Raw genomic sequence first — 27,962 nt, 5'->3', positions numbered from 1 at the left:
AAAAAGCTGAACTTAATTATTATTTTTATTGAAGGAATTAAATACTGTGGTAATTGTATTGAATAAAATATATTTTGGAAGCAAAAAATTAGCATATATTTTGCTAATCTAAAATAAAGATTGTGTTAAAGATAATGTATGTCACAAGATTATTAATACTTTCTTTTTAAGATCATATTGCTGATTATTTTCCTTATTTTTTCAAACAATAACCAGCGAAGAGAAAACAATACTTCTTCAATCTAGGGACGTTGTTAAAAATATTATAATGTTTCTTGAAAATTCTATCTCCAGCTATCGTGGGAAAGCAAATACATCAATTACTGAAATTATTTCATGTTTTACCAATTTTTAAATTGGTATTAAGGCGAATAAAAAATTCTTCTGTTCTTCCCATTGTTGTCAAAATTTCTTAATCTAACTTAAAAGTTCAGTTCGTTAAAGTAAAAGAAAGGCATAAAATGAAACAGCAAAAAAATGAGGAAAGGTAAAGAGTCGTTGCCTTCAGAGGTACCATAAAAATTAACATGTATATTATTAAAACTTTTTAATCGCTAATTTTAATAAAACGATGAAACTTAATTGTTATTTTTTATGGAAGAAATTAATAAATGTGGCAAATGATAGCAATAAAATATCTCTTATAAATATAAAATTAGTTTGTAAAGTTCGTATTTTTGCTTAGTCGAAACGTTAAAGAAAATATATGTCACAAGAATATTAATTTTTTTTAAGATCACGTTACTGATTATTTTCCTTAAAGTTTCAAACAACAACTACCGAAGAGAAAATAATACTTCTTCATTGTAATGACTTCCTAAAAATATTATTATGTCACTTAAAAATTCTATTTCCAGCTACCGTGAAAAAGCAAACGCATCAGTTACTGCAATTATTTCATGTTTCACCAATTTCTAAATTCGTATTGAGACGAAAAGAAAGAAGAAAAAAATTAACAAATCGTCTGTTTTTCCCATTGTTGCCAAAATTCCTTAATCAAACTTAAAAGTTTAGTTCGTTAAGGGAAAAGAAAAGAATAAAATGAAATAGTAAAAAAGAAAAAAAAAAAAAAAAAAAAAAAAACGAGGAGTGGTAAGAGTCGTTGCATTTAGTGGTGTCGTAAAAATAAAATAAATAAAAAAATCGTTTCATCAAATATTTCTTCCTCAAATGTTCTTTCCCTTTTTTCCTCGTTAGAAAGTGAATGGCCGCAAGACTCAACGACCCACTTCCCGAATTTCACTGGGTCACTCCTTTAGAAGTTGTTTTTTTAAGAGGTTCAGTCCGAACTCGCGAGTTGTTCGAAAAAGTAACAGTTCCTATTACCCATCATGGGGAATAGAATTTTGTACCTCATATTGTGTGTGATACTAGTCAGTAGGGGGATTTTCTCAGAAGAGACGAAAGATATAGGTAAGATTTATTCAAATGTCTTCTTTATTTTATTTTGCCTTGACAATAGACCCGCATTGGAATGAGAAAATTTCATTCTGTTATTCTCACACATGAAATATTAATGATTTTGAATTTAAAGAAAGGTCGGTCACAGAACAGAATGAACGGATTTTCAATCTTTACAAACTGATATTCAAAATGATCTTGTAGTCTAGTCACTGCATGTTTCTTTTTTCTTCTTCTTCTTTTTGTTTTTTTTTGTTGAAATTTTTGACTGGTTGCCAAAAGTTAAAAGTTGCGTGACCTATCAAGCAAATATCTATACATGCAATTGAAAAATAAAAATTTATAAAATTATGAATTATAATAAACTTGAAAAGTATTTCAAATTTTTACAAATTTATTGTAATGCTAGCCAATTAGTAAACTAATATAGCTGTTACGTAGTACAATAGTTTAAAAATATTTAAAGCACATGATTCGTAGTAGCAATACAACTCTGACCGACAGAGGATCCCGGTAACAGAAATCCTCCAGCACGGCCTTGGGTATTGCAGATAATCAGGGCATCTGCAGAACATTTTTCAACTCAGATAAAAAAGTTCTTATAGAATTTGAAGATTATTTGCCTTCTCAGATTTTTTCGAAAAAAAAAAAAAAAATTGAGAAGAGAATGTGAAAATTCATTTTTAATCCCTTAACTTACTCAATTACTACTTGTTTAATCCCTTATCGATCGGTTAATTTTCAAGAAAACGGTCATAAAAGTGCCTATTTTTTTGGCTCTTGTATTTGTATTACGTATTTGATTAGTGCTGCAACTAGTTTAAAATAAACTGACTATCTACAATTACCTTAAAAATATCCTGGTACTGCCATCAGGTGTGTAAAATGAGAAATAAAATGTTTTCCGGGCAAAAGAAATGAATTAGTTTTATTCTTCTTGGCGCGTTACTACTGAACACTCCAACCCGTCAATATCACGGGAGTGAGAAATAACGGGCGAAATCTCACCCCGTCATTTTCACGGGAGTGAGAAGGAAGGGGTTAAGCTCTTAAAAAATTTGCTTGCTGATCTGCAGATATATAATTATACCCATATTTTGCCCAGATAAGCTCTGTACAGATTTGTCTGATTCAATTAATTTTTCGTAGTCGTTGCTCAGCCTATATTGAATTTATATAGATTTGTCCTAATTCGAATTTAATTTTTAATCCATCAAGGCGTCTAGATAGACTGTGTATACTTTCGGAGCATGTCTGGGTTCATTTGAGCAATATCTAGGCACACAAGTTTCGGCTTCTCGGTGCATCTTTTTATAGGACTTTTGTGGGGCTAATTTTTAGCTTCGATACTACTGGGGACAAGATGAGAATGATTACTAATTATTTTACAACGTTCTAAAATAATTAAAACACTGTACCGAGTGTTTTGAGTATCTATAGAATTGGAACTCGTGTCTTTTAATACATTGGGAAATGTATAAAGCAATGAAAGCCATACTAACTAAATTAACCACTGAATAATGTTGCTAATTGAATTGCCAAAAACAAGAACCGATCTCTATTTGATGACTTGTGGGACCAACTATTTACTTAATGCTCGTTCATCTCAAAATTATAATCTTGCGAGTCTAATAATTTATATTGAAAATGAATTTAACGTATAATGGATTTTACGAATGATGTGCCGATACTTTATACCGTAGTTTGATCCGGAATTTTCTACAGTGTAGATCATGCAGACGCTGGTCTCTTAGGGCCTTTTTAGCTGCGTGCTTTATCTAGTTTTAGTGTTGTGCTTGAATAGATTTTGTATTTTTAGAGCCAAACATGAAAAAGTATTGTGAAACGGAGCAGGCATAATGAAGGATACAACAAAAGAAAGAATTAAATTTACTTTTAACAAATGAACCATAAATGTTTGCAACTCGATTGATCTATTGTCGAGTTGCAATTATTTGGTAATCCCAGAATTGCTTAGATCTATTCTGTATGAGATATAAAAATTTATTTTTGCTGTTCGAGATTAAATTAACATTGGAAAAAAAATTATTCATGACGCCACAAAATTATTTAGCAAGCGTAGGAATATCGTTATACTAGCAGAATTTTTATCAAAAAAAAAAACGGTGAATATTTTTATTATACGACCATAATATGCCCCACAATGTCTTATTAAAGTTTAATTATTCCCTTCTAAATTAGGCATCGCAATGATATATGCTAATGCCAAGTCGACACTGTCAATTAGAACTAAAAATAAATATAAATAAATTGTTTTAGTTTATTACACAGAAGTGCGTGTAAGTCTTGCGTGTGTACTATAGAAACGAAATCTATTGAAAAACTATCAGACTAGAAATACTTACTAAATAAATAAAATGTTCATAACAGAATGTTTACGGCGTATTGTATGAAAATAACGGATATTAATAAATATTTTACGATTATTTTTTTACATTTAAATATCTGTGCCAAAAAATACCTGTACCACATAATAACAGTTAATAGGTGATGCTAATCAAATTTGGAAAAAAAAAAATTTCTCGTCTGATGCTCATATACCTTCGAATTAAGTTTTACCAGATTATGTTGGAATTTTTTTTAAAGAGAATTATTTAGTCATGAGGAGATTTGGTGGGTTGATGACTAAGTCATTGATATTTGATAATATATGAACAATCTTTTATTCTAAAACTGCTATTTTATAAATTTAAACATCTCTTTACCCAAAATTTACTGTTATCTTTTGATGTATGCCTAGCTTGGTGATATGCACTGGTTATCATAAATAAACATCTAAAAATGACCATAGCTCAAAAAGTTACGCATAGAGTTTAATGAAATTGACTCAGTACACATAATGATGTGTAAAACAACATAGTACACATAATAATTTATAACATAAATTAGATGAGTCAGATGGTAATAGAAAAAGTACTTCAGTATGGAGTTTGATCACATCTATCAGTAATACATCATATAAAGCGATGTGTAATGCTTTCAATTACGCGTTCTACGAGTTCCACTGCAAGTGCGAGACTTTGTTCTTGAAAAACAGTTGCAAGCGTGGCAAGGGTATATGAGGAGGGTTAAAGAACAGCTACACATTTTCCCAAAGCATCCCAAAACATGCTCAATAGAATTCAAGTCCGTTGATCGAGCTGGCCACTCCATGCGTTGAATTGTTTGCTGCTGAAAATAAACATCCACGACGCTAGACCTGCGGGTTGTTGCGTTATCGTCTTGTAGCATGGAATCATCATCCATTACACCAGCATAAGGGTGCACATAATATTAAGGATGTCATCGATATACCCGTTAATATTCATGGCTCTTCGTGGAAAAACATACAAGTCTCTGAGCTCCTCCCAAGATATGCAAACCCACATACAGATACTGCCTCCTTTGTATGCATCTCTTTCGCATATGTTTGATGGATGATAATGGGTTTCGGGTTCTCTTCAAACAACATGTACTATTGCTTTGGATGCTAAACCTGAACTCAGCTGGGGGAAAAACAGCCCTCCCTTGGTTAGCGGTCCAGAGGATCTGCGCCCTCCTCAAACGTTCCCATCTATGGTGTGACGAGAGTGCACGCAAATAACTGGTCGACTAGCAAACAAACGACTTCCGTGAAGCCTTCGACTCACAGTAAACGGTAGCACCAATCTTCCGGAAGCTGCAGCAAAGAGAGGATCTGAACTGATTAGAGTTGCGGTTTTATAATTTCATGAACATAGCGATAAATATCTGTCATTGACGCTCCTAGTAGCATTTGACCGTCTTTAGCTGAATCTTCTGGATGCCTAGGCAGTGGTTAAAAGTTGTTGCCCAAGTACAGGCTTGCGATCAAACATTCAATTTTATGCTCGTCAGATGACGTCATTCCATTGCATTGCTACTAATTTATATGTTGTAGTTTTACTTAGCAGCTGTTATTTAACAACATATTTAAACTTCATTGGGATTGGCTTATTTTCGGGAGAGTTATTGCTATTTTCGTAATTTTTCCTTAATTTATGATAAATAGTGTATCAGGTCTCTTAGGTTTTGAAGAAAGAAATATCGCTGTTCGGCCAAGTCTAATAATATATAAATCACATATTTTTGGCTTTTAAACACACTTCAAGCAATGCTGAACCTGCGAACTTGACGGAAAATGTCTCGTATTAGAAGTTACGGACAAATAGGCATTTTTAAGCAATCCAAACAGGAGGAAGCAAATTATATATAGTTGTCAGCTTGTGCTACCTCTTCAATCCATTGGGAAAAAAATTCCATTTTGTTTTAATTCTCTTTTTTTTCTTCAATATGCTGAAAATTAGTTGGCAGAATGTCTTTCCGTAATGACAAAATTGGTTTTGGAGTAACGAGTTTTTGTCGGACTGTGCGTTATTTGAAAAAAAAGAAGGTAAATATAAATCCGTCTTTGAAAGCCATATGCTTGAAATGAAGAATGTAAAAAGGATTTTAAAGCGATATTTACATGAACTGAGAAGCCGTCTGTGGTAAATTTTCAAGAGGATGAGAGCTATTAGTTACTGATACCACCATAAAGGGTATTATAATTTTAAGGAGCTACCTACATTTTTAATTAATATTTCGCAGACTATGTATACTTAGTTATAAAAATTTCGATTACCTAAATCTCGATATTAAGAGCTTTCGCTTCCAAATCTGTCACAAAATCTAAACAAAGTGATCCCAGAAAGAAGAAATATATGAACACATTGGATACATTTACTTAAATAAAAATGTATAAAAGATTATTTAGAAGTCAGTAACCATATTCTGAAAATAAGGACAGTTTAGAGTTTTGATGCATATTTGTAACCTCTAAATGTTTATTAGTATGGTTTCCTGAGTGTTTAAACTTGGAAAATTAAGGAAGGGAAAAAATTTCTTTAAATATTTTGTTTTTAAAAATCTATAAAGCAGTTGATTAAATGATATATCTCATTTATAATTTGAAAGTTCATTACTAACGTCAAATGGTTTTTAAATATCTCTAGAATGAAACATTAATTAAAAAAATGGCATAAAAATGATAGATACTATAATACCCAATGATAGTTTCAATGAAACACAGTGTTCTACACTATTCAAATTTAGGCAAAACCTGCTGCTAAAATTTAAAATCATTGGATTTATTTGTTTCTACACAGTTCAAATACTAATTTCGCCAAAAGTATTCGGCTTCATGCACCATACAGACTTACACAGTTAATTAGAAAATACAAAAAAAGTCTGAGTTTTCAGTCACAGTTAGAAATCAAATCCAGGAAATAAGCTTGATAAGCGAGCGCACTAACCCTGTACCACATATTGGAATAGTTATTGGAAAAGAATTCCCTTTTTAACACTTTTATCATGCTGTACATTTACGTGATGCTTCAAAGCAATTAGTTTTTGATTTTAATGAGTAGTGTTAGAAATATTTCAACACGATTCATAACTTTTTTAATAGTGAAAGGGAAAGTGGTGTGTTATGATATCTCATATGACGAAATATTTAAGTACATAGAATAAAAAAAAAATATAAAGCTTGGAAATTGAAAGGGAGAAACAGTGAAGAAATTTTGCAGATATTGAATTCTTTTGCTGTTTCTATTTTGTTAATTTTTGGGGATTTGCTTTAATTTATTTAAACAACACATTAGAATTTTTACTCCTCGGAAATTTCTTTAGTTCTTCTAATTGTTTTATTAGCCTTCACAATTCCTACATTACATAAGGTGATTTTTTTCTGTATTGATCAATATTTGATTACCATGACTGTGTTAGGATGCTATGCTCTCAACAATGTTTGCTCGGTATACTTTTGAGATTGCACTTAGTTATCCTTTTGAAGGTTGACGAGCATTAACGAGGAGCAACGGTGTCTTCTAATTTTGAGAATTACCATTCTCAGATTTCTAAATGTGATGTTAGAATATTCGACGTAATTATTCTGAATTGTTGAGTTTAATATTGAGTGGGACCCCAAGGACTATGACAAGTTTAAGGGTATCAGCTGGGGATGATTAAACTCTTTTTCAAAAAAAAAAAAAAAAAAAAACATGCGTCAGATCATTAATTTACACAAAAGCTAATAACATCATATCTTGCAAGGTGGTGAGGGCTTTCAAATTTGGATTTAATTGGATGACAAAGACAAAAAACATGTAGAGAAGACAAAAGATACACTGAAAAAAATTCCGGATCAAGTTACAGAGCAAAAAATATCTGATGTACTGTAATTTTTACAGCAATAATTACCGTAAAATGACTAAAACAGTTTAATGAAATGAATATTGCCGTAAAAATTACGGTACAAATATGATTTTACGTTAAAAATGGATTTTGCGGTGAAGTAATTTTACGGATAATACAAGCAAAGTGCCGATATTTCAATTTGATCCGGAATGTTTTACACTGTACATAAGTCACAACATTCTTGAAGTAAGTTCGAAATCAAACTATAAAGAAAAATTTAATAAAAAAAGGTAAAAGTTATTTTTGGGCAAAAAATCACACTATGAAGAATTAATTAATAGCTAAAAATAATATCCTTCCTTCTTTCTTGGATAGATAATCATTATTTACATCATAAATACTCAAGACTGAGATAAAATTATTTTCATTTGCATTTATTTTAACAAATAAATATTTCAAAAAACCCGTAACTGTTACGTTAGTCATTATGAAATGAACCCATACATAGATTAGTAAATATATTTTTCGTTACAACACTGGTAAACGTAATATCAAAGCAAAGAAGATAAAATATTTCTTGTTTTGAACTGAAAAAAACTGAAGCGTTTCATATCAGATAAAATGAAGCAATAAGCCCCACAACAATTTTTTCTTTGTGTGCCAAGGATTAACAGGAATAATTTTAGGTTAACTTCCAAAGAAGCGATAATAAAGCCAGTTTATGGTGTTTGCAACGTTGCGGAAAAATAAGTGGATCGTCCAAATGATATGGAAATATTGTAAAGGAAATGGACAGGTATAAACAAATGACACATGCTTTCCATAAAAAAAAATATTTTAAAAAAGTGTAATCGTGAATTACTCCAAGTGGCCGAATGCAGCGGAGCGTTAATAAATGATCAATAGATAAAGAAAAAAAAACAAAGAAAATTCTTTTGAATTTAATGAACCGTTACAGTTGTTCTAATTATACTCCACATCCAAATGAAAAAAATGTTTTTACGAAATTAGCCTTTCTGTTACATCTCACTCGTATCTGCTCGTTTATTTTTCCTAAATGTATGCACATACAATACAGTAAAAAGAGCGAAAATGTTTCGTGTCATACTGAATTAACATATTTTAAAGACGTCGCATCAATTTTTTCAAGGCTTTCTTTAATTAGTATATGGTATGGTATACCTATGATATATGATATGGTATACCTATGATACCTAATATATGGTATACCTATTGATGGAAAAAATATTTGAAGTTTACATGTGTTGTCTATTTTTCCGGGAAAAAATTACATTTTCAGATCTGACGTCATGGAAAAAATGCTCAGGATTATAAATTCGCCACATATTGGTCTGATAAAAATTTAGCACGAATTTAAATGTTGCAATTAATGTCATACACTTCCGCGAAATATGTTAACAGTTATGGTGCAGAAATGTTTTTTAGCTACGCTAAACCTTTTTTCGCAGCTGGCTCAAAATGCGAGTTACTATAAAATGCACTTTTGAAAGAAAAAAAAAGCTCAAAATGTGCGTTTTTGTAATTAGATTGGAACATTTGGAACTTTCAAATTGGGAGGCAATAATTCAATCAATTTTTAACACCAAACAATTAGCTTAGTTTCTTAAACATTACGGATAATTGCTCTTTCCAAATCAGCTCTTTCAAAACATAATACTCATAACAGTAGATCAAAAGTTTCATTTTCCTTAATAATCTTTTAAAGATATGTCTATTTCCTGCATTACGCATTTCTAAAAGCAATCCAAACCATTATGGTTACTTGTACGAAATTTTCTATTTAAAATGCATTGAGGTTCCTCTTTATAATAAAAATAGATCATAATCATAGAATTTCCTTTCATTTTCATCACTACATATAGTATAAATGCCTTTTGATTGATAATGCTGTTAAGTAAAATTACTAAATTTTTATTTTCATGAAACTTCCTTATTATTGTTAAGATTGGTTAAATTTTTCCAGCTTTTTCAGTTACATTTCAGTCTTTTCAACGTGTGAGATGAAATAAAACTTGTACAATTTTTGTACAGGCACATTTTGTACACACACACTTGTACAGATTTGCACACATTTTGTACAGATTTGTACAGACACATTTTTTACTCTCTCTATATATTTTTAATAAGACTGAAAAAAAGATTAACCGAGAGACTGAAGAATCAATTTCAATTCTTTAGCTAATTTAAAACTACTTAGTTTAAAATATTTATTCAAATTTAAATTAGTTTTTAAAAGTCGCAATTGTTTAGAAATAAAGATAACTATATAAATAGCAATGAAATAGTTAAAAAATAGTATCTAAATGCTTCATAAAGTTGTTTTTCTTGTGTAGAATGTTAAAAACATTAACTCTCTAGATCATTCTTAGAAATGAAAATCTAATTTTTCACGATTCAGCAGTCCCTGAGATTTGTTTCTTTACTTTTGACATTCATATCGTTACGAAATCAAAGGAATCGATTCAAATGTTTGACGTAACATTCCTTACTCATAAATTTGTCATCTCGATGTATTATTGGAGAACAGTTTTTATTTGAATTTAGAAGCATTAACATTGTATGACCCAGCTTCTAATCGATGGGTACCAGTTTTTTCTGAGTAGTAATGCCGGCCTGTGCGCGATGCTGACTACATTGTAACAATCATGGCGTTTATCATTAAATTTTAGAGACTTAACCCCTTGGGGTATGAGGGGGTATTCATGAAAGCATTCGTACAAGATCAGAATCAGGATGTAAATAAATAAAAAACGGTAACTTAAATGTAGGCGTTGTTAATTTGACAGACTTACTTTGCTTTTACTTCAATATAAATGATTAATATAACTACTTTAATTCAAAGTATAACTCAATAGTTTTATTTGAACCATAGTTTTGTTAAATAATGGTGAATTAAATAAATCAAACAATTATAATCCCGCCTACAAATAAACTGCTAAAGAACTACTTCGGTTACCAATTTAATCTTTTTTACCCTGGTTGATACGGTTTTATGCTGGCAAGTATTTGTGACATTCGGCACGAAATGGTTAACCATAACCCATAACGAGCTGCTGCGGAATGCCTTACTTTAACACGAAATGGCGGGATGGATAAAAGAGTAGAGCTCGGGTTCAGTTACCGGTGCAGACAAATTACCTTTCTACTGCTCCTTTTATTTTACGTTGTAATTTTTAATCAATTGCTTTTCTGAAATGTATATCCTTTCAAGATATCTATTTTCTCACTTCGACTTAATGTTCGCCTGGAGCATTTCCCAGGGGAAGGTTATGACCAAAAAACGTATATAAATTTGGCATGAATTTTGAGCATCTATATTTTGCGTCATGGATTGGGAGCAAAAGAATAATATTGCATTTCATTGTGTTTTCAGACATCAAGCAAGATGATGATAATGATCCTATTTTGCACAGCCTTCATTCCGTACTTATCAATAAAATGTCTGACGCCAGAAACACAGTCCTGCACGGTAGTTCAGCTGGCCATATCTTAGTTCTGGATCCTTTTAAAATGGAACCACTCACTCTGACAGTTCAAGAACCTAAAGGATTTGTTAATGTTTCACTTAAGAAAGTAAGTCAGCAATTCTCTAATATTAACTGCCCCACTTATTATTAAACTGATAATTACATCATGTGTTTACAAAAAGTTGTGTCTGATTTGAAACTAGATGGAATGCTGTGCATATACATAAAAAAGTATTGTTCATCAATAGCATTATTTTCAGCACATTTTTGAATTCCCTTTTGTTTAGAAACTTCGTGAATTTTCGTCAAAGGAAGCAGCAGGAACAGATTTTAATTTCACACCATTATATATATATTTTTAAATATTGAACAGTAATTGTGTGTTTTGTCATAAAAAAAAGCCGCAAAGATTGTTTTTCATTTTTTCCACAATTTTTTGACTCACTATTTTGTCGTTCCGAATATAAAAATCTCTGGTACTTACATATTATCTCGTCAACCATTTTCGACAACACTGTGCAAGAGCCATTTTGGTATCTTTCAAGTTTTTTACATAGTAATTAATCATGAAGAAATGGGCAAAATATAAATATTACTTATTGCACGCAAATAAATGAGAAAATATTTAAATTTGAACTACATTCAAATTTATTTTCTGATTTGGCGAGAATGGTCGACGGGATAGTACGCCAACACCTAAAATCTGAATTACAAAGACACGCGGAAGATTTCATTTTGTAAGATTGTTAAGTTTTTGCAGTGACTGCTAAACGGGAGGTGGCACAACTTACTGACTAAATCTGATAGATTTGACGTGAATTCCAATATTAGGTTACGCGAGGTTCTCACAGTACTTCTTTACAATTATTTGGTGGTCATCTGTATTATGAGGAGCTTGAAAAAGTGTTAATATGACTCACAATAACACTTTCTTTCCCAATTCCGATTAACCACGAGGCTTAGCCATAACCTGATATTCATAAAAAGAATGACAAACAATTTGAAACAATTACATGCATGGTTTAACTTAAATTAATACATTTTATGCTTTTTCACAGCTTCTTCAGATTCTTGAATATTATAAAAATGTAAATTTTATCACTTTGTCATACTTATTTATCTATTTTAAGTGAAAATAAAACATTGTATCATTTTTCAAGATTACAATTGAATTACTTTATCCAGAAATAATATAAGTTAAATTTCATTATGTATGTTTTTACATCCTTCTTGGATATCGAATTCATTTTAAAAGCACACAAGTCGAAATCACTAAACTTAAACGTAATCTAGCTAAACCAATCAAATTTTGCGGTACCTAGATACAAATTAAACGTTTGCATTGGTCGATTGATAGCACTTAGTTGTGACGACATACACTTAAAATTTTCTCATCAAATAAACTTACCTCAGCACTATAAGTGTATTTAGTTGAAATTAGCATTTCAGTTAATACGTAGTGTAAGTTCGATAGAGGAAAAAGAGATTAAGGGTCACTGTAGCTCTTCGAGGTCGTGGGATCCGGTATTTACCGAGCAAAGATAAATATATTTTTATATATATTATTTTTATATATATATATATATATATATATATATATATATATATATATATATATATATATATATATATATATATATATATATATATATATATATATATATATATATATATATATATATATATATATATATATATATATATATATATATATATATATATATATATATATATATATATATATATATATATATATATATATATATATATATATATATATATATATATATATATATATATATATATATATATATTTTTTATTACTATGGACCAGCTAATATATATTTTCAGACCCCTTACAAAATGAAAAAATAGTAACCCATCAAACATTGCAAAACAATGATTAAGAGAGCAAACATCGAAAGCTCTACTGAAATCAGACAAATCACGATTAAAGAAGGCTGGTATAGAAAATATTAAAACTCTTTGGTTGCAGGTTGAAATGAGAAGGTGTTTCTAGTTACATTTTTTTGACTCTTCATTGTTTCATCCCTCAATAAAGTAGGTTTTGGTGTTACGTACACACGCCTTCCTTAACTGTCATTCGTCAGATTTCAGTAGCGTTTTTGCTTTTTCCCTTCTTTAATAATAATTTACAATTTACAGAATGTGTGCTTTTTTTCTTCATTTTTGATAACTATTCCTTACGAAACGTTCTGCAGAGTGTTTAAAATAAAAATAAAATAAAAAAACACCTCAATATCTTTTCATCGAATGATCGTATTATATATGATTTCGATCGCGTTTTTGTTCCTTCTTCATTAAAATATTCATTAGCGAACCCGGTTATGTATAATTGTAATTTTGATCAGCGAGCTAAGAAATACGTATTAAGGGTGGTTTTTACAGAACACATTGTATATGAATTTATTGATTTACCATAGTAATGTTATCTTTGTGTTACCTTTATCCACTCAGATCTCAGTGGAGGGACTCGGAAATTTTCAACTACGGGACATCGTAACTAATCTGGATATTTTAAGAACATCTGTTCTTTTGAGATTCCCAGAAGTCAAAGTGATGGCCAGCTATAAACTGAAGGGTTTCCTCAATCCACCCTTCTCTCAGTCTTTAGTGGATGAAGGTATATATGAAGCCAAAGTAAACGATGCAGTAGCAACTTGGATTGGAAGAATTGAACTGAAGGATGCATCTCATTCTGGTAGGTATTCTCAAATTCTTTTTCTTTATGAGGGAAAATAGACTGGATGTCCAAAAAATGACTAATGATTTGAAAAGCGTATTAAAGAAAAATGGAAGGAGATATAAATGAACGGTTTGCTGCATGAAGCCGTTCATTCCTGGAAGGTCATTTTGGAATCATTTAGGTTTATTTTAGAAATCATTTTGGCGTATATAAAGCTTTTAAATTTAGTTGCAAAGCTCTTCAATGGATGTCGCTGTTAACGGGACAAAACTATTTATGTTTTCACTCAGTTCCAGCTGAACTCAGTTAAGTTATCACTCACAAGGGAAACTAGGGAAGTGTGACTCGCCAATCTTAAAATAAACAAGTGGGATGTATGCCTTATGAGGAATAATTTTCGGGGGCAACATTCGTTTCGGCCCATAGAAGGTCCTGTGAGAGATAAAAAATAATTCAATATATAGAAAAATCGGTATTTTATTACTTCAATGCAGACTATTAGTTATTGTAATTATCTCATACTCCAATAATTTTGTGGTACTTACTTTCACGTAGGGGAGAGTTGGATAAAACGGGATACCATTATTGTTTATATTTACTACGGAATATCTGTTCAGGAAAACCATACATTATTTTTTTTGTAGCTACAACATTTATCGAAGTACACAAAAAACATATTTTAAACTAATTTTACTGACTGTGAAGTAGAAAAAAAAATTAATTTCCAAACTCTTACATATCCCGTTTTAGCATACCTGGGTTGGATAAAACGGGATAGGGTTTACAATGTTTAAATTTTTGCATATATATAAATATAAAATTTTAAATAATGCGAATATATTAATAATATTGTTTATACATAAAAAAGCTCAAGTCTTCATCAGAGAAATACATTACAATTAATTCTAAAGAAAGATGTGAAATCCTAGAGTCGAAAATTAAATGCTTAATAATGAACGTTAATAAACAAATTTTGCATTACTATATAAAAAGACTAAATTTTTCAAAAATATATATAGCTAATATAAATAAGTTGTTTAAAAAGCCTAGGCCTACATTAATATATGGCTATTTTAAAAGGTAATAATCCAACAAATAAATAGGTGGATAAAACGGGACATAAAAAAAAACTCTATCCCATTTTATCCAACTCACAAGTGTCCCGTTTTGTCCGACTCCGACACTTTTTGAAACAAACATGGCTGCTGCCTAAATATGAAAAAAAAATTAGATAGACTGCACATCAAAATATTGGTAAATAAATGATTAATTAAATTTAATACTCACCGGAATTTTATTCCCATATGTGTAGGCAGTACAATGTAAAAAACAACGCACGTAAATATAGAAAATGGCTAAAAAATAGAGTAAAAAAGTTCTGAGACTTATAACTTTCTATCAAATAGTGATTTCGAGGCGGGACGCACCGAGAATGATATAATCACGGTCGAATAACACGTTTCTGTCGTTGCCCACAAGATAGCTGCAATAGTCTGGTCCCAAGGCGACGTATCCCGTTTTGTCCGACTATCCCGCTTTATCCAACTCTCCCCTACTATATAATGCATATTTATTCTCAAAATTGATTTTGAAAATTTTATATATCTGTAGTTTTTCAGAAAAACCTGTTAGGTTAATTAAAAAAAAATTGACATCAAATTTTTTTACTTTTTTTTTCCAAAAATATACCAAATTAATTGGAGTATGTAATTGCAAATCAATCAATTAATTAATAATTGATTAATTAATATTTAATTAATAATTAATTAATTTGCTAATTGATTTGTTAATTAGAAAATTAATTAATTAACCATACAAATTAATTGGAGTATGAGACAATTGCAATAACTAATAGTCTGCATTGAAGTAATAAAATATCGATTTTTCTATTTATTGAATTATTTTTTATCTCTCACAGGACCTTCTATGGGCCGAAACGAATGTTGCCCCCGAAAATTATAAGTATTATATAATAAAAATATAATAAGGCATACATCCCACTAGTTTATTTCAAAATTGGCGAGTCACACTTCCCTAGTTTCCCTTGTCAGTTCCAGCTGAAATACTTGCACGGGTTTCGGTTTATATTGTTCTCAAATTGTGTCATGTTATTGATACTCGTTTTATAGTTTTTCAATTAACAGCGCCATCTCTTGAGAAACTTGGCAATTAATTTTGAAATTTTGTAAACTGAAAAACTAGCCACCTAAGGTAACACCGTAAACAGTACATTTCTATCCCTTTTCGTTTTTCTGTCATTGGGTTTTTAAATATTTGGTCATTTTTGATACACCCAGTATGGAACAATGGAAAACAACATTGAATGAAAATCATTAATCATTATTCCCTCCCCCCCCCGTTCGACTTAAATATGTCGAAGGACTATAAATAGTTGTATAGTACCCAGTAGTACCATTTCTATTTTGTTTTTCATATTAACTTTAAACATTTTCCTTTTTTTTAATTTTTAAATGTTTTTTTATTGAATTAAAAAAAAACGCTTTTGGCAAAGAAAAATAATTCGAAGTAATTGCCACTACAGCACTTAGAAATGACTATATTGAGTAAACAATGTGTTCAGTACTCTTTACTTACAAAACTTAAGCTATTTAAATGCATTATATTTTGTATAAGTTAAATACAACCTGAAGAGAATAGTAAACAGCACGAATAAAAAAAATATAAGATTGTATAAAACGAGGCAAATATGATTTTGACTCCTTGAAAAGTTCTAAAGACAATTGTATTTTATTTTGTTTAGTTCAGAAACTTATTAAAGTGCAAAAGTCACGTATTTAAAAAAAAATCATATATATTTCAGCAATTTATCTCGTATTCCCTAAATATTTACTAAATAATTGTTTTGATTAAGGAGTTCTCGTTTTTTGAATTGCTAAGTATTTTTGTGCGTTAGGAGGGATTGCTGAGAAATAATTTTCCTACGAGATCGTAATAAGTAGTCAGATAATATTTTCAGAGAAGTATAAAAAATAAGAGAGGTTTAAAACATTTTTTATAAAAAGTATTTTTCCATTTTTTTGAAACGTAGTAAAATTTCCAAGTTGATATAATTTGATAGCTCATAATGTTTGTCAATCTTTTTAAATCATTATTTTTCACTTCAATCATAAAATACTTATTTTATTAGCAATATTTAAGAGAAAAACTGGATCAATCCTTTCTATTTATGGGTGGTCTAACCCATTGAGAGGGAGCTAAAAGAAATGATTGTAATGACATAACAAATAAGGCGTAAAAAAATCTCTGTCATATTTTATTTTATGTCGAATAAATAGAGATCATGTAAGTAAGAGATATATGTTTTGTTAATATATATTTAAAAATAAATTTCTTAGATATTAGAATTTTTTTGCGATGTAATATGCTTTAAATTTTTTTTAAAAATTTTCTTGTTTATGTGGTTTTACAAATATAGGAAATGTAATACTTTTTCTCATACAGATATTCTTTATTTACTAAATTGTACCGACCTATTTACACCGTATTTTTCTAGAGTTGAACCCAAACTTTTTATTATTGAAAATTGAAAGAATAAAACGAACAAAAAATGAAAAGATACTCTTTACACATTAAATTTCCTTGTGCCAAATTTAAAAATGTATAAAATACACGTGAAAATTAAATGTATAAAGATGCTGAGAGTGCAGAAAAAAATGATTGGTTAAATATAAAAACATCTTTCAAAATGATTGACTCAAAAATTTGTAATTTTTTTTAAAGACGCATATCAGCGTCATATTTTTGTTATTTGTTTCGTGTTGATAATTTTTTTTATAAATACAGATTTAAATGTTAAAATGACCATCATTTCAAAATTCATACAACACGGTTCAAAAAGGAAGTGGTGTATTTCAAAGGAATATTGCAGAAAAAATGAACACCAAAGCACCAAAAAAGTTTAACTGAGTAATTTTGGATCCTACACTGTTGGAGGTAATGGAGCCACGTTTGGCCCTATATAGTTGAAACTTGATTCACCCTCAATGCTGATTTTTTTGTATTTTAAATCCATCATTTAACCCAAAATTTTCGGGTTTACAACTATTAATGTTCAGCGTCTTAACCCTGTAATTCTGAATCCAGCCCAGAAGACAAGGAAACTCCTGGATCAAATACTGTGAGAAATTTACCTTCGTGGAGGACTTTTTAATGGAACTAATCTGGATTTGCGTTAGATGGATAGGAAAATCATGAAAAGCTCTCACGGTTAGCCGGACGGCAAGGGAACTCTAACCCATGATCCATCAACCACTGAGGATATTTTACGTTAACACTGAGGTCGGGGCAAGCCGGATGCGCAATTCATATCGACCAGCCATCGCTGGGATTCGAACCTGGTTCATCTCATTGGAAAGGGAATGCTTTATCCCCTGAGCCATCACGGCTTCCTTGATGAGGTATATCGTATTCTGAAACTTGATTACATATTGAGAAAAAAATCATAGTCAAAACTATAAGAATATGGTAAGAATGACGGTGTTTCTGGCTCTATAGGAAAACGAAGAAGCTCCGTAATTTATCCCGAAGCGCTTTAGTATTACGTTGGTAAAATTAACAACAATATGTAGAGTTGTTGTAATTTTATCATGATACCTTAGAGCTTGTCATAAAAACTATTTATTTGGTTAAATTTATTTTTTAGTTCAGTATTTTTTGCTAAATATGTGGTAGGTAATAAGAACTGTAATTTTGAAACAAGGATTTCCATTTCCGGTAAACCGGTATCACATAAACGGGGAGAAATACCGAATGGAGAGATTTGCAGTATGTTTTAACCAGAATTATGTTGTTTTTCAACACAAATGTCATTACGATACAGCATGATAATTTTACCAGAATTTTTTCTATAAGCACAATTTTGTTGTTCATCTTGGACAGACATATAGTTCAACGTAGTTGCACTCTTAGAGTTATTCGTTCCTCTATTTACTTTAAAGAAGAATAATTACAACTTTATTTTCAGGTAACGCCATACTATCATTGAGTCAAGCTGCATTTAGGACATATTGGAATTCGGCAACGCATGCTTTCACGTCCTTCTTGAAGAAAAACGAAGGAGCCTTGCAACAAGCGACAGAGCTCCTGCAGGCAGTCAGTGCTGCTGTAGTCGAAAAAGTACAAAAACTAGCGGAAGAAGGGTTAGAGCAGGCCATTGCTCACGTCATGGGACGTTCTAAACCAAGTTCCTGGTTTGAAATGTATCCACCTGTAGCTCCGGATCTCACATCAACCCTTATTGATCCAGATTTTGAATTACTAGAAGGTAAGAGTGCATTGAGATTAATATTTATTAAAAAAAAACGTAATCAACTATGTTTTGAACTATTATCTTAAAAGCAAGTGAATACACTACTGAGTTAGGGATCAGTGTAGTTTAAAAAGCAAATTTTTAAAAATTTCTGCACTAGTCTTTGCGAATAAACGTGCATAAAAAATTAAATTCTACTTTTTTCTTTTAATCTGTCGTTCAATATATGTATGCTATAATTAGAAACATTCATGAAAAATTGTAGACAATTATTTTAAAAACAACATGAGATATCTTGTTTAAGGTGGTGCAAAATGTGTGATTTAGAGATAAACGCATTTATAGACGCATAATCATTAGTCTTCCACTGTTATCACGTTGCACAAAAGCTGCTAAAACTTTGTAAGCAATTGAAGTACAAACAAAAGTAAAGTATTTTTAGAAAGCGAAGAGTACAAGGATTTTGCATTTATAATAAACTCAATTTTAAAAGCTAGACTTTGTCCAAATAATCTTTTTGCACTAGTCTGATAACTTAAGTATTTTGCACCATTTCGAAAATAGATTTTAAATTGTTTATAATTTGATCTGGGTTTTGAGTCAAAGAAAGGATTTACTATCAAATGTAGTTCTGTAGAATACTTTTGGAATATCTTCGCTTTCATAGCACCCAACGTTATTATTCAAGGATGAGATTTCTGACACTGCTAATACGAGTAGTTTTTCCTTTACATTTTTCATTAAATTTTGACAAAATAAATACGAAATGAAAAAATAAATTTTCAAACTATTTTTTTAACCCAATTTAGGTTTTAATTAATAAGTAATGCATTATTCAAAGTCTTAATTATCATTAAAAAATGAGATCGTTTCTAAATGATGGATCAAAATATAGAAAACCCCTCACTGGAGTTTTTTGGTCATTTCATTTTATTTCACAAAATAGCATTATGATAGCACCTTCATATAGTTTACTTTACCGAAGGACTGACATTTAACTGGAATAATTAAAAAAACTGGATTGAATTTCGTGATAAATAAATGCATACAAATTAAACTTTAAAAAAATTTTAATTTATAAAAGTATTTTAAAATGATTTTTATATTGAAATAAATGTAATAATAATGTCTCACAATCATTAAAATCATTTAAAGAATTAAAATAGAGTTTTTTCTAATATTAACGTTCATTTATAAGTTTCTGATTAATCTTGCAGCTATCCGGGTAGCTACTTTGCCTTAATTTAGGTTTGGGCAAAATACAAAGTAGCCTTCTTCTAACCAAGATTTTATAATTATCTTGAAATGGAGCATATACGGGCTTGTTCTATGGTGGTTAGAGTATGTGATTAAAGAACAAGTGGGCTATGATTAGAGATCAGATGACAATGACCCTTAAAAATACTTTCTCATATTTGCTCAATTATTCCAATTAATGAATACTGAGAAATCTATAGAGATAAATTTAGATAGAGAAAAGAAGAAAGAGAAAGAATGAAAGAAATGGAAAGATAGAAACAGAGTACATTCCTTTTCATGGTCGTTAGGGTGAAGTACAAACTTTAAGTTTAATTTATTGTTACTGCCAAATTTCTGTCTTGTTGCCAAATAATAGATTATTAAACCATAAAATGTACATCTTAAACTTTATAGCATTATACTATGGTTCAATTTAAAAGAGAAAATGGTTCAATATGTCACTTTATTACAATTTGAACAAGTTTGAACCATATCACAGTTCATGATACCGATATTATCGTTCAACAGATAATTTTGAGAGTGTATTATGAACATTTTTTTTGCAATATATGGAAGTTCTAAAGATTGAGTCAAGAGAACTATACTCATTACTGATAATCTTTTATAATTTTGTTTCCTAAGCATGCAGTTAGCACCAATTTTGAGTGCTGTAAATTAGTAAAAATTTTTAAAATATGATATTTGACGTAGCATAAGTTTCTGAGAGGATACAATAACCCCGTAAAATAGAGAATATATTAAACCTCTCAAATTAGAAAAACAACTTGCGCAAAGATTTACAAAAATGCCAAAATAAATAAATAAATTAAGCAAAGCAGAGTTGTTTTTGTTTGCAATACATCTCTTCAGATGTATTATAAAATTCTTCATAGAAATACTGCGTTGTATAATGAATCAGGGAAAATTAAACTCACTGTCCAAATTTATCTGACCTTAAAATTATGATTTTTTGCACCCTAAATTTTTAAAAAATTGCATTAGTTCCATATAATGTAGGACAAGATGCGGAGTCCTATATAATCTGTTCAGTTAGGAGAAAACTCAATCAAGAAATGGCAAAGATGCAAAAAATCCTACTTGGAAAATCTGTCAGAAATGTCCCGGCTTGCGATATATCTTCGCAGGTTGCTTTTTACCATGAAACTTCCATGTAGAACAACCATTACAGATTAATTTTGGAATAGAATCCAATATGAATTATTTTGTCCCTCAGCTTTTGTTTTAATTTTTAACTGAAGGATTTTTTTATTTCAGAAGATACGTCTCCATTTATTACCGAAGCCAAACCAGATGGTTCTACCATTGACGGTAGGAGTCCACGTAGAAAGAGACAAGTTCCATGCGAAAACGGTGAAGGCTTGGATGATTATGTTGACACTTTGTTGCGTTTTGGAAGGCGTCTGATTCGGTTCCAGGTTTGAGGATCATAGAAATATTTACTTATATATTTCATAAAATAGAATAAAAAGCATTGATAAAAAAAAGAAAAAAGCATTTACGAAAATAAATAATTATAATTTTTTTTCAGGATTTTAAACATAATTTCTTTTATTACTCGGTACTTTAAATTAAATTTGTATTTTTTGAGAAGCTTTTATCATTAGTAGAAGTTAATAAAAATTGGATTGATATAATATTGCATTATTTTAATCCAATCGAATTAATAGGCTCACAAAAAGGATCATTAAAATTATATATACAGAATGTTAAAATTAGCAGGAATAAATGATTAGATTGATTTCATATTGTGTTGTATAATCTATTGAATTTAACTTTATATTTAGTAAGACTGTTAAATAAAAAAAAAACGATTGAAGTAATGATATTTAATGTAAAATGTTTTATTTAAATAGCAAGCTTAGGTTTTGAGTTAGTTTTAGTTTTTGTAAATTTTAAGAACTGGTAAGAATAGAGTTTGTTTAATAAAACTTTTGTGAGATTTAATTTAGTTAGTTTTTAAAGTATTTAATATATTTTCTAATTTTTAAAACAGGAGCCAATTGCATTTCCGAATACCACAGTCAAGGTAGACGACATGTTGACAGTATTTATATACAATGGTGGTATCCGCGGAGTTTCAAATTTATCTAGAAGGAAGAATGCTTACGTAAAATGCACAAATTCCACGTAAGTATCTTTAAAACTATGAGAAAATGATTTTAGTTCAGCCTCATATGGTTGCGATTACATATGTTGATATACGGCAACATTAGTTTTTTCAATATATTTTGGACAGAGTTTTGCAACATGTTATTGCAATATACAGAGAGTTTTTATTCCTCTTATACCTAATTTACTTAGCTATAAATATACGTTGACGGAAGGAAAATTTTACAATGATTTTGTGAATAATTTTTAAAAGAATGTGATACTGGTTTTCCGATTGGGAAAATAATCTTCATTTTGCTGTGACATTAGTTGGTTGAATTAAGTTAAACAAATGGAAAAGATTAACAAAACACGTATAAGAATAATGCGAAAAGAATGTGACACAGCGTGAAATCACAACGCGAAAAGAGTACAATTAATGTTACATAAACAGGCATAATATCGTTTTGATACTACACTGAAAGATCTTCTTAAGTGACAGAATATAGAATGAAAGAAAGAAACGCAGAAATATAAAGGAAATAATAAACGAGTTACGACGAGGAAAAAGTATTGGCCAATATGGCATGAAAACTAACAAGATCGAACGAAGTCAACTTCAAAAGTTAGGAGAAAAAAAATTGTGGTTGGACTTGGTTTAGGGGGAGCATTTAAAAAAAATAGATTTCTAAACATTTGGAAAATATAGGATGTGGGGAAATTATGAACTAAATAAAATTTTTTGATAGAGGAAATGATTCCCAAAAGATTTAGGTCAGAAGTAAAGGAGTATTGCAAGCGAGATCGAATAGACTCCCCTCTTTTTCTTTATTGTAACTCGCTGTGTTTTTCTGTTTCACTTTTTGATTCATCAATGAAGAAAGTGCTTCATTATAGTACAGAAATCATATATTAATGTCTATAGGTCATTATCTGAGTTCTTTTCCGGTAGATTTAACTTTACCTTTTCCCTACTTGGACGCATTATGATGCGAAGATATTAGTCCCTTTTTCCATATGTGAAAGAAAGATCGTATGAACCAATTTTGGCGGAATTGCAGAAGAAAAAATTCTACAGAGCCATTTCTACAATTTCATAAATTTACAAAATATATGACATTGATATTATAAAATTTATGACGTTAAAATGTTTAAAAAGAATTTTTTTACGCACAATTCAATTTTCATAAGCATATTTATGCAGTATTAATTGCAGATTTGTTTTTATTTTTTTAAGCACAACTTTGGGTCTAGTAGTCCGATTGGAGAACTTGAGAGTAAATTTAAAATACAGAGTGTTACAAGATTACAGACTTTTGCTGTTTAATGGAGACGGAGAAACTCGTATCAGAGAAGTCATAGTTCTAGTCCAGCTCACCCAAATTACTTCACCGACAGGAGAAATAACTCAAAGATTAGACAGGTAAGACTACTTAGATTTTAGGAGGACCGGAAAGTAATGTCGTTTCCGTGAATTTGATATTTGGTATCAATATTTAATTTTTAATCAATAATATATTCATCCTCCTTAGCAGCAACCATTCAGTGCTGGATTTAAATGAATCGAAATGGATAGGAAAAAAATGAATTGGTTTTAAGACTAACGAATATTTAATGCACCGAAACGACATTACTTTCTGGTCCCCCTAATATTTTTTACAAATGGCGTTCGTAAACCACACCTCGTGCACTCGTGGTGGCCGCCCCAAGTGTAAATTTTGAGAATCTTCGTCTAAAATTATGTAAAAAAAACAATCAAGGCTCACAAAACTATTATTTAAGACATGGAAAAATAATTTTGTTATCGAAATTTAACAAATCACTGCTAAGAAATGTGAAACTTAAAAAACAAAAATCCGCCTTATATCAAGAGGAAACAAAGGGAAGTCTAAAATCGACTTTTGGAAGCACTTTAACCCCTTAACGCGCAGATTTTTTGAAAAAAATCGGTCAAAAAAAATCTATTTTTTTAATGTATAAAAACATACTTCAGAACATAGTCTTTTCTTTTGGTGGACAGTTTTGATGTGCTGCGCCATGGAAAAAAGCTGTATTTTATTCTTGAATAAATTAGTGTTATAGCTTACAATCCTATGTAAATGATAAATATCAATAAAACGATTTTTTTTCTTAGCTTTCACATTGTTATTTTCAATTCTCGATTACATTTGAGTGTGAGAAATTATAGCAGGATAAAATACCACGCCGCTCGAATTATCTCGAGTGTGTACAGCTTGGCCTGTTTAGCGCGCTCGAAATAACTCGAGCGCACACGTTAAAGGCTTAAGATTCATCAATTGCAAATTGGTTTAGATGTTTATCATCTTGCTTGCTTCACTAGTGGTTCGTCAGATTTCGATATCGTTCTGGGTTCCTTTTCGATTAAAAATTACTTGCGGTTTCGAATGTAAGCACCGTTTTACTTCATAAGAGACAAATATTCTTAAAGTTTATATCAGAAGCAACTATTGCAAAATACCTTAATGTGGTTTAGGCAAAATGAAGTAGATACACTATCATTTGAGCTTACGGAGCAATAAAGCTTAAATTAAATTGTAGCTACCGCATTTTGCATAAACCACATCAGATTTAGGCGAAACTCCACATCAGTTTCAAATTTTAAAATCTTATTCCTCATTATTTATCATGATTTTTCGGTAATTTTTCATTTCTACACTACCAAAACTCAATTAAGAATCGGTCTTGATAGATATATAATTTATATTGATACCAATTTTGATTTGATAATTTTAATTTAAATCTATTTTGGCCAGCTAATTTTATTTAAAAAAAAGTCAATGGTATATATTTAACCTACATAAAAAATTTTGTAAAGTAAGCGGTTTAAAGAAAAGGCGTTTTCTTGCTTGTTTAAAATATATTTTAAATGCTTTAAATGCTTTTTTTGTTTGTATTCTAAGGATTTGCAAGGTTTGCATCATATGAAAATTACTCTTTAGTAAATATTATTTAGTTTTCAGAAAGTATTTAAAATAAGTTTTCCAAAAAATTTTTAAAAAATGATTTTATTTTTTTCAAAAAGTTTCTTTTATTTCAGAAACAAATAAAAATATTTCAAAAGTGAGTAAATAATCTTAGATTACTTATTCATATTAAAGTATACTGCTTGTAAATTTTCTGATGCGATTTTTCTTGGCAGGATTTCTTAATATTTTATATTTTAAATAGAATTACTCAATGAACTAATGTACTGCTTAACTAAGTTTAGAATTTTATATATAATGAAAATGTAAAATCATACCATGATTAATTAAACAAAAAACCTAATATATGAACTAAATTATTCTTTTAGATAAGTTATTTTTATTTATTTCAATTCAAAGAAAAAGAAAAGCGAAACGTTTAAAAAAAGAGAAAAAAGGAATACACTATTCTGACTTGAATCTCTATTAAAGAATACATCTCTTTCATTTTGGAGTATAATCTACTGACACAAGTTGAAAAATTACTTTAAAAAATACAATAATAATTCTGGTTTATGCGTGCTTCATTTTATATATTTTAAATATATTTGCAACAAATATTTTTAACATAACAGGCTTCTAAAATTACTAATGACACCTTATTCTTTGTTTTAAATTAATGATACGGAATTAGGAAAATAAATTTTAAAAGTTTTTTTTTAAAAAAAAGAAGAGACTTTCCTAGTAGTGTCCTCTTAAGGACGGAAAAAGATTTTGATTCGCTTTCTATCACATCTACTTAACTTCACATCTATTAAAAGAATTTAAAAAACTTAATATATTCGAATATTTATTTCATTTTATTGATTGAAATGCTATTAAACTTAGTAACTAACTTTAAATGTAGAGGTAGTAAATATTTTTAATTTTCGTTTGAAGTTAAAAAAACAGTTCTGAAAAATTAAAAAAAATACTTGCTGCTTTAAAATCTAAAATTTGGCATTCATTCATTCTGCCTCCTTACGTATTTCAAGAAATAACATTTCCCAAACATTTCCCAACATTAAGTACTTAATAAGTAAGGGAAATGTTTACATATAATTTTCCGTAAGTAAACATGGTGGAAATAAAAAGCCTTTTCTGTTGAGGGGAACCCTCAGTGATAAAAAACAGGCATAAAATATTTAAAAACAGATTTTTTTTAATAAAAAAATGAATAAATAATAATAATAAATAAATAAATTGAGATGATATTTAAGTTAAGTGCATTTCTTTTTACATCTTATTCCAATCATTGCACATAAATACTCTGTATTGTTTTCAGGTTGAAAATATGGAAACTCGGTCACGTGACAGTGCGACTGAAAGGTTTGGGCAATCTAACATCAGCTCTGTCTATGCTGATCACCCATCAAGTCAATGAGGATCCCAAAGCTGTTATTCCTATAGCTGAAGCTCAGATTACTCACGTCATCAGACAACAGCTCAATAACATCACCATCCCGATCTTCTCCATCATTTAAAACAACAAAACAAAACTCCCGTCAAAAGAATGAAATTTTATTCTTGTGATATTTTGAGCTATCTCAGCGACATCATTTCACGCTACCGAGCACACTTTCTTTTTGAAAGTAAATTCTATTCTAATAATCCAAGCATCTGAAATTTTGTTTTAAGCATTTTCACTTGTCAACAAAATTTATCTATGATATTTTAAAAGTATAAAATATGCATTCCTTAATTGATAATTTGAATTGGATACTTGCCACTATTCATACGGCTGTATCTAATCACGTGCTTGTGCATGGTGTTTTGACGTCACTTTAAAGCTTGGGTTTCGTTGAATAAATTTTCGAATCAGATACCTTCAGTCGTGACATCATTTGCAAGTATCCAATTTAAAAAGTTATAATTTAATTTAAGAACACATAACTTCTTTTTTAAATAAATTCTATTTAAAAAGAGTGACTTGAAACAGATTTTTAGAAATTTATAAACTAATAGTGAGAAAATAAAAACAATTGGTCATAAACAATTGAATAAAGATTATCAACTAATTATATCAATGAACCACATTTGTGCTTGTTACATTAAATTTCTATTTATATGTAAAGTAGGTTTAGAAAATTAATCTTATTATAATTAATATACATTTTATACATTTCTATTAAAAGTATAATAAATAGAATGCTTATTGAAAAATTATATATACAAAAATATTTTTGTGTAAAGTTTTTATCAATGCTATTGCGAAAAACATTACCATATTTAAGATATCACACATCAATTCATTTCATTCCAATGTTTCAGTTTCTTAAAAATAAAAATATTATTCCTTCATTAATTGTCATCATATCGAGCATAATCTTAATTTATATTATCATTGTGTTTAATTCAACTTATTACATTAAAAAGCAATTAAAAAGGAGGAAAATTAGTATGTATTTGAATATTAATATTACATCTGGAAAAAAAAATCAATTTAGTTGAATGTTTTGATTGTAAATATGAATTCAACTTTTTGAGTTGTGGAGCATATTGTAATGGTTCATCTAAACATTTGTATAAATGCTTGTAATATAAACATACTTGTGGTTTTTGTAATGAATATTTTGTAAATAAATAAATGT

General features: G+C 29.6%; 1 protein-coding gene across 1 annotated transcript; it reads left to right on the top strand.

Annotated features, from left to right (window-relative positions):
* The first annotated feature begins 1,232 nt into the window (after window positions 1-1,232).
* On the top strand, window positions 1,233-27,962 carry LOC107450252 (uncharacterized). The gene is made up of 8 exons (XM_016066012.4): window positions 1,233-1,413; window positions 10,991-11,190; window positions 13,563-13,806; window positions 18,776-19,075; window positions 21,575-21,735; window positions 22,314-22,447; window positions 23,646-23,831; window positions 26,657-27,962. Exons 1-8 carry the CDS (start codon window positions 1,332-1,334, stop codon window positions 26,853-26,855), a joined length of 1,506 nt encoding a protein of 501 aa, XP_015921498.1. The 5' UTR covers window positions 1,233-1,331; the 3' UTR covers window positions 26,856-27,962.

This window comes from Parasteatoda tepidariorum, chromosome 8, assembly GCF_982258835.1.
Source record: "Parasteatoda tepidariorum strain Cologne lab strain chromosome 8, Ptep-v5.0, whole genome shotgun sequence".
NCBI classification, from domain to species: domain Eukaryota; kingdom Metazoa; phylum Arthropoda; class Arachnida; order Araneae; family Theridiidae; genus Parasteatoda; species Parasteatoda tepidariorum.
The sequence above is the reverse complement of the archived record's forward strand: the minus strand, read 5'-3'. Positions and strand labels throughout refer to the sequence as shown.

Coding starts and splice junctions, on each gene's coding strand:
- LOC107450252 (XM_016066012.4), top strand. CDS start 1,332: ATGGGGAATAGAATTTTGTACCTCATATTGTGTGTGATACTAGTCAGT. Junction 1,414..10,990: donor AGAAGAGACGAAAGATATAG/GTAAGATTTATT, acceptor TTGTGTTTTCAG/ACATCAAGCAAGATGATGAT. Junction 19,076..21,574: donor AGATTTTGAATTACTAGAAG/GTAAGAGTGCAT, acceptor TTTTTATTTCAG/AAGATACGTCTCCATTTATT.